The sequence below is a fragment of the Trematosphaeria pertusa genome (assembly GCF_010094035.1).
Source record: "Trematosphaeria pertusa strain CBS 122368 unplaced genomic scaffold BU26scaffold_3, whole genome shotgun sequence".
In the NCBI taxonomy this organism is placed as follows: domain Eukaryota; kingdom Fungi; phylum Ascomycota; class Dothideomycetes; order Pleosporales; family Trematosphaeriaceae; genus Trematosphaeria; species Trematosphaeria pertusa.
Genome location: NW_022987214.1, coordinates 3,625,086 through 3,631,857, shown reverse-complemented (window position 1 = coordinate 3,631,857; position 6,772 = coordinate 3,625,086). Strand labels below are relative to the sequence as shown.

Genomic DNA, 6,772 nt, shown 5'->3' with positions numbered 1-6,772 from the left:
ATAGCTAGATTATTAATATCTATATATAGTTAGAGAAGAAAACTCTAAAAAGAATTTTTTAAACTTCTATCTCTTATTACGCTATACCTAGAAGAGCTAGCCCTATAGAAGTTTTCTAGAAACCTTTATTACGTTATAAATACTATATACTATAAGTTCTATATATTATTATAGAGATATAATAGTACTTACTAGAAGTAAACTAGATTTTTTCTTAAAAGTTAGTTAAATACGTATAGCTTTTTAATTATATAATATATCTTAGTGCAACTTTACTATAAGGTGTAATATACTATAGAGAATATATATATAAATTTTTATAGAAAAATATTAAGGTTTTGCTTAGTTATTTAAGAAAAACGAGTTAATTTTCGTTGATTTTCGTTGCCAAGAGAAGGTAACCAGCTCGCTTGTGTAACTAGCTCGCTTGTAAAGTACGTTAGTTAAAGATAATATAGATAAGTTAAATAGCTTATCTAGATTTATCTTAAGTAGCTTAGAGTTAGAGTAATCTAAATAAGATAGTAGTATTTAGTAGAGGCTTAGTATTTTTAGAGCGTTTAGTAGTATAGAGTGTTTGCTAGTAAAGTACGTTAGAGAGTTTAGTAGTAAAGTATATTAGTACTATATAAGATATTCTATTACTACTTCTTAGTATATTATCTAGATGCCTTACTAACTATCTTATATTTGTTATCTACTTAAGAATACTAAGCGTAGAATGTTAAAGACGGCCTTTCTAACTACTTAACCTGTTACTCCTCTATATTCATCAGACTCAGGTACGTGGCGTTTCAGTCTCCACTTGAAAGCTTCTTTGTCTTACTACAACCTCTTGTTTCGGCAGGGTTTGTAGTGCGAAGAGTGGATTGCGGCGAATCTGTGGCAGTCTAAGCTTCGTCTCCAGGAGTCGAGGGCAAAAGTCATGACAGCAGCGCGGAGCCGCAGTCCAAGATACACAGCGGCCCAATATCCACCAATTGAAATTTTTTCTTTTCGGTCCGGAAGTTTTTGGTCAGCTAGAACAATTCGAGGGAAGCTCCCGGCCTAGAGATTTGAAAGAGCGGGTCGTTGTTGAGGCCACCGATGAATGGGCACTATGGGAAGATTCCGCCGACAGCGTTGCTAAGATTCAGTACTACAAGTATCTCAATGTGAAGCTCCCCGACAAACTTAAGCAAGGCGTCTACGTGTGTCTAATCGACGATGGTGTGAATATTGAGCAACAAAGTCTTACCGGCAACGTTGAAATGGACGGGCGGAGCTTCGATTACAGCCATCCGTTGATAGACCCTGCTGTTGGAAAGGAGTGCCGATCAATCATCCACAAAGCATGGGACACTCATGGCCACCGAGCCGCAGAGTATGCTTGAACGTGATGTTCTTGCGGATTGGGCGTGCCTAACGAAACGGCGGCTCTCGAGCTCTCTCTGCCTCTTTGAGTGCTGCGAAAGTAAATGTCTTGGGTCCGGCATGAAAAGTTTTCTCTGACTGGCACAAGCGGTTGAGTTCGCGTCGACTCAAAACTTCGACATTATATCAATGTCATGGACGATCCAGTACAGTGAGGAGCACAAAATCGCCATGTTTAATCTCAAGGAGGCCCTGAAGGAAGCGGCTGCCGAAGGCGTACTGCTGTGATGTGCAGCTCCAGACACGGGATCGACAGGAACGCTGAATTGAACAGCTACCCACCCATCGGAACGGGTACCTCTGAGAGGGTATGTTCAAGATTGGAGCGGCGCAGGCCGAAGACTGGATCATCCATCGCGACAGCGCTAGCCGCCGGTCTGGCAGCTCGCATTATCCACCGTGGGCGTCTTGCGAACCCCACGACCACCATGACGCGCGATCACCGCATGACCCCATAGATAAGAAGAAACTGGAGGAAATTGAAATGCACAAATCAATGAGAAAAGTATTCTCGACCCTGGTCTAGTTACACCAGCCGAAGCAAGAAAGCGCAACCACGTCGACTTGTACAAGCCGTTCAGAGAGGCTTGGATAGAGCTCAAGGCTATCAAGTAGACTGGGACCATTCAAGGGAAGGACAAGGCGGACGAGGCTGGCAGCGATCCAGACTATGTCGATTTTTGAGCGCGGGGTTGAATAGGCGCAGCGGAGCATCTTGGAAATCGAACATTGTGTAGCGGGTTGGAGAAGTAATGTAGGGGCTGTGTGGTGGCTACAAAGTCAATTCTATCTATTATACAATCAGCAATGCGCATGTTTTCGGTCCTCGTTGAGCTCAAGAGGTGTCAGAACTAAAATTGTCAGGCTTTCGAACGCAGCGGCCCGAGAAAGCAGCTAGCCACCAACGACCCGCCTACTCATCCTTAACACCCCCACGCCCAGCCCGCTCAGCAGCCTCAATGCTCTTTTTATCCGTCTTAATCTCTCCACCCTGCATAGCGCCCATGAGGCCACCACTCTGCTTCCACGGCCTCTGCAGATCACCCGTCGCAGACTGTCCCAACAGATGGATCTTCACCAGGTTGCCCTCGAAGGCGCCCTTGAGCGGGATGATGGACTGGATGAGAAGTGGGTTGGTGTACTTGAAGTAGAAGTGCATGACGGCCATCATGCCGACGCCCATGAGCTGGGCCTTGAAGAGGGCGCGGAGCTGCTGGAGGTCGTAGGCCTTGACCGTGGTTGCGACAAACTTGGGCTCTTCGCCGGAGCCCATCGGGGCGGGCTCGACGTATTTGACGACAGTCATGTCTGACAGGGGGTGGTTAGCGACACAATCGAGCGGGGGTCTCTGCGCGCGAGGGGGCTAGAGCGCACCATTCTTCTTATTGATCTGCTGCTGGACGTAGAAGTAGATGCCGGCGATGATTGCGTTGGAGAGGACGTAGAGGGCGCGCACGCCGTTGAGCACGTTGGGGTCGTCGAACGGAATCCTCTTGGAGATTTGCATGAACCCCCTAAGCACCGGTCAGTCGCTGCGCTGGCGCAACATGGGGCACGGCGGCGCATACAGTATGATGATGAGGTTCGTCCTGCAGCGCGCAGTTAGCAAACCGGGCCAGAAGTCGGCGGGCGGCGGAGGCTGGGGCTACGTACACCTGCGGATTGAGCGCCATTGCGAGCGAAGGGCGGATGCGCGAGACACCTGGTGGGACAGTTACGGGCTTCGGCGACGGTCAGTCTTCCTTCTCGGAGAAGAGCGAGGCGGGAGCGTGTGAAGGGAGGAAAAGGCAAAAGCGCAGGCGTCGACGAACTTTTGTGGCGGGTGGGCCAGAGAGCGCTTGGCACCAAGAAGTAAAGAGGCCACCTGCACCTTCTCAACCAGGGTTCGGGAGGCTAGCCGCAACAGGACATTCACGTTTCTAGCCCCGTCTAACTCATTCTCTGAACACATCTCGACGATGTTCATGAGCATGTCTTATTACTCATTCCAGTTCGGGGTATCTCATCTATCGTATGTGCGCATGCTCGTACCCCAGCCCTGTGTCTATATGCAAAGAACGCCGTGCTCCAAAACGCACATGGTCCTCAGCCTCCGAGGCCGCCACGCCTAGACGGTCCGGTGGCGAGCGACATCCCTATGCAACGCTAAGAATGAATGCAGGTGAAGTCCCGAACCCCATATGCACAAAGGGACCGGTCCTTTACATCACAACGCACTCGCGATCCGGTCTTTCCTTCGCCTTGTGCTTCCCTTTGACCGCCACAGCATCGCGTGGCTCCCTGCTTTTACTCCGTAATCGCTTCCTTTCTTCTTTCTTCTCCTTCTTACTCTTGCTGCGCCCGAGCCCGCCGTCCTTCTTCTCTTTCACTGGGCTCCTGTTCTGTTCACCATTTTCCACACTTTGGACTTCATTGATGACAATGATGGGATCGTCTGCGGACCCGTTATCGGTGATTTGAAGTTTATCTTTACTGCTCCGGCCGGTTAGCCTGGATAGAGTAAGAGATAACCTGTTTTCACCGCTCTGGCTGCTAGGACGGCTCTTACCGCCCGGCAGCCAAGTCTTGGAATTGCGGCGTGACGTGGATAAGAGACCCGGCTTCTGCTCATCTAAAGGCGTTGTGGGGTCTGTTCGACCGCGGGGGAGGCTCTGCACGCTGTTGTCGAGATCTTCAAACGCCATGCTGCTGCGGTGATTGCTGGATATGCTGCTGCGCCCGGCGGGCTCCGAAGAGTTGGCCGAGTCGAGATGGAGCACTTCCACATCTGCATTCGTCACCTTCTCCCATTCGCCGCCAGTCTCCGTATCGGTTGTGGTAGCATCAGTCATAGAAGTAAGCGTCTCCCTGGACGGATCGGTGGTAGGAATTTCCGATTGCGCCTCTGCATAGGTCGGAAGGTCGCCCCTCGTTGCCAGCTCCTCATCAATCGGCTGAACCTGGTAGAACAATAGGTATGGCGACTCCTCGCGCAGTGCCTGCGCGATGTCGATGTTCACTACGCGTGGGTTTGCGAGATCATCGAAGCGCAGCCAGGAATCGACGATGGCTTCCTCATCAGAGTGAGAAGTGCCGGGACGGTGACGAGAAGGTTTCTCGTTTGCGCGAACAAGGGATACATAGTGTCCTGAATCAACCGAGACCCCTCGATGGCAGACAACGGACTGGAGTACAAGCTTGAAGTTACCAAATAACGGGCCTTCGTCTTCCATGCGTTCATCCGAGATAAAGTGGGGCAAGCCAATCTCCAATGGAATGTCGATATAAGTGTCAAGACGCTTAGGCGCACCATTGGGAAGCATAGTGTAGCGTTTGAGGCATATGCCAAGCACAGGACGTTTCGCGGAGAAGTGCGCGGCTACCTGGGCATCGCTCTTAGGCGCGTTATCCGTGTACCAAGGGATGAGGCTGAAAAATTGCCAAGCCGGCATCATGACTTCCTTTCTCAGGAGAGATGCTGATCGTGGCCGACCAGCAGAGCTGCTACTCAACATCTCTTCCAAATGCTTCTTCTCGTCGAACAGGATCTCGTCGCCCAGTTTCCCAGGAATGTTATATCTCTCGGCAAAGATACTGTCTCCGCGACGGCGCCCCGCGAGCTGTGGTCTCACAGGCGTAGCGGGAGAAGCTGGACCAATCGACGTCGGGGTTGCTACAATCGGTGAATTGGACTCTGACACCTCAATCGCCTCGATATGTATGATCTGGCCCTTTTCAGGATCTTTGTCTGCGGACTTGATGGATGCCAGTGTATTTTGTCGTTGCAGGTAGCGCTTGACCTCGATTCTGTTGTTGAAGTAGGTCTCGAGACAGTCTTCCAGCGTAACCACCCTGTCGCCTTCTTGTTCGGGAATCGCGACCTCCAACAACCGTTCGTTCACGAATTTGTGGTCGTCTTCCTTGTCCTCGCGACCAGTATGGTATATATCCATCTTCAACGTGAGCAACGGGAGCTCAAGCGCGCCGGTGATGAAGGTGAAGGCTTCGGAGGCATCCTGCTGGCAAACTTGGGCAGCTTCCTCCCATCCGCACTTCGCTAACGAATCTTGAAGATGCTTGGTCTGTAGAATCGGAGTCAGTATTCACTGACAGGAGAGGATCTTGGATACTCACGAGGTCTACTCTGATGAGGCGCCCGGTTCGGAGCAGGTTCACCCACAGCCTTAGGACACCAGCGAGCTTTTTCCTCGGCTCGTCACTGAACTCGTCGTAAAGCATTGCCTCAAAGCTGTCGAGCCGGGCGAACATGGCGAAGAGCAGAGCGTCCAGATAGCACGTCACCATGTTGCGATTTATGGCACCCAGCATTGTCACATCCGGGTCGTAGTCCTTCAGTTCGCCTTCGAAGGATTCGTTCACGAGCACGAGAAGGTCGTACGCCTGGTCGAGATGGTCCGGGAACCATGAGAGAGCGTATTTGGCGTGCGCCTCGCCGAGAGTCGAGATGCCGGCAGCCTGTAGCCGCTGAACGAGGGCCTTTACCTGCCACGTCTTAGCATACCGAGTTGCGCCGAAGACGGGCCCCAAAAACGTGCCTTCTTGTCTCCATCCTTGTCTGTGATGATCAAATCCTCGTTCGTGAATACCCTGTACAGATCCGATGGAACGTTAGACGACGTTTGCCGAGACTGTAGCGTCAAATGGTCAGAGGAGCTGGTAGTCGATACTTGAATGTAGCATTGGGTAAGTTCTGCAGTAGGAGGCCTCTTGCATAATAATAGGACGCCGTCCTGTAGAAGGGACTGGAGGGCGGACGGCAGCCTGTGGTAGAAAGACTGGAGACAGTCGGGCCGCCGCCGGGGGTGACATGGACAGCCATAGTCGCGCAGTCTGCCGCCGTCCACCGAGCATAGAAGATGTATCGAAGAATGTGGGGAAGAAGGAGAGGGTGCGCGTACTTTGCTGCGCATGTGCTTGGAGGAGCGCTTCTCATGGTGCTTGTCACGCCGGCTGAGGAATCGCGAGACGCCGTTCATATTTGCTCAGGATGTCGTCACCCATACAGGAGCGCGGTGCGGCCGCAGGGGTCGGGAATGCGGGCGGGCGGTTGTTCGGCAGAGGGATGACGCCTGGAAGGCGGGCTGAAGAGGACGAGCAAACGTGGATAGTGCTGCAGGTAGAGCAGGGTGCCGGGGAGAAGGGCAGAGTCGCGAGGCTGCTGGGGCTCCTGGCAGTGACAAGTGCGGCTGCGGTGTTTGTCCCCGTCCGGTCGCCGCTGGGGCTGCCCAGGTGCGGAGCTTCTGGCTTGGTGTTGAGGCAGGTGGAGGCGGGCGGTGGGGCCCACCATTGGCGCAGCCAGCAGCCAGGGCCTTGCAGGTGCATCCCTGCAGCCTTGGCACGGCCCCATCGCGAAGATTCG

General features: G+C 52.3%; 2 protein-coding genes across 2 annotated transcripts; both read right to left on the bottom strand.

Moving 5' to 3' along the window:
• Nucleotides 1–2,032: 2,032 nt before the first annotated feature.
• BU26DRAFT_451383 (inorganic phosphate transport PHO88) lies at nucleotides 2,033–3,235 on the bottom strand. Its single transcript, XM_033824763.1, has 4 exons — nucleotides 3,067–3,235; nucleotides 2,982–3,002; nucleotides 2,788–2,927; nucleotides 2,033–2,721 (listed from the first exon to the last, which is right to left on the bottom strand). Exons 1-4 carry the CDS (start codon nucleotides 3,084–3,086, stop codon nucleotides 2,327–2,329), a joined length of 576 nt encoding a protein of 191 aa, XP_033689139.1. The 5' UTR covers nucleotides 3,087–3,235; the 3' UTR covers nucleotides 2,033–2,326.
• A 145-nt stretch (nucleotides 3,236–3,380) lies between these two features.
• Nucleotides 3,381–6,667, bottom strand: BU26DRAFT_516366 (cysteine proteinase). The gene is made up of 4 exons (XM_033828316.1): nucleotides 6,312–6,667; nucleotides 5,949–6,041; nucleotides 5,527–5,895; nucleotides 3,381–5,474 (listed from the first exon to the last, which is right to left on the bottom strand). Exons 1-4 carry the CDS (start codon nucleotides 6,387–6,389, stop codon nucleotides 3,615–3,617), a joined length of 2,400 nt encoding a protein of 799 aa, XP_033689138.1. The 5' UTR covers nucleotides 6,390–6,667; the 3' UTR covers nucleotides 3,381–3,614.
• Between the last annotated feature and the right edge of the window lie 105 nt (nucleotides 6,668–6,772).

Excerpts from the sequence above, each read along its gene's own strand:
- BU26DRAFT_516366 (XM_033828316.1), bottom strand. The coding sequence starts at position 6,389 with ATGAACGGCGTCTCGCGATTCCTCAGCCGGCGTGACAAGCACCATGAG. Across the intron at positions 5,896-5,948 it reads ACAAGGATGGAGACAAGAAG|GTAAAGGCCCTCGTTCAGCG; the intron begins GCACGTTTTTGG and ends AAGACGTGGCAG. Across the intron at positions 5,475-5,526 it reads GCCTCATCAGAGTAGACCTC|ACCAAGCATCTTCAAGATTC; the intron begins GTGAGTATCCAA and ends CCGATTCTACAG.
- BU26DRAFT_451383 (XM_033824763.1), bottom strand. The coding sequence starts at position 3,086 with ATGGCGCTCAATCCGCAGGT. Across the intron at positions 3,003-3,066 it reads ATGGCGCTCAATCCGCAGGT|GACGAACCTCATCATCATAC; the intron begins GTACGTAGCCCC and ends TGCGCGCTGCAG. Across the intron at positions 2,722-2,787 it reads GCAGATCAATAAGAAGAATG|ACATGACTGTCGTCAAATAC; the intron begins GTGCGCTCTAGC and ends ACCCCCTGTCAG.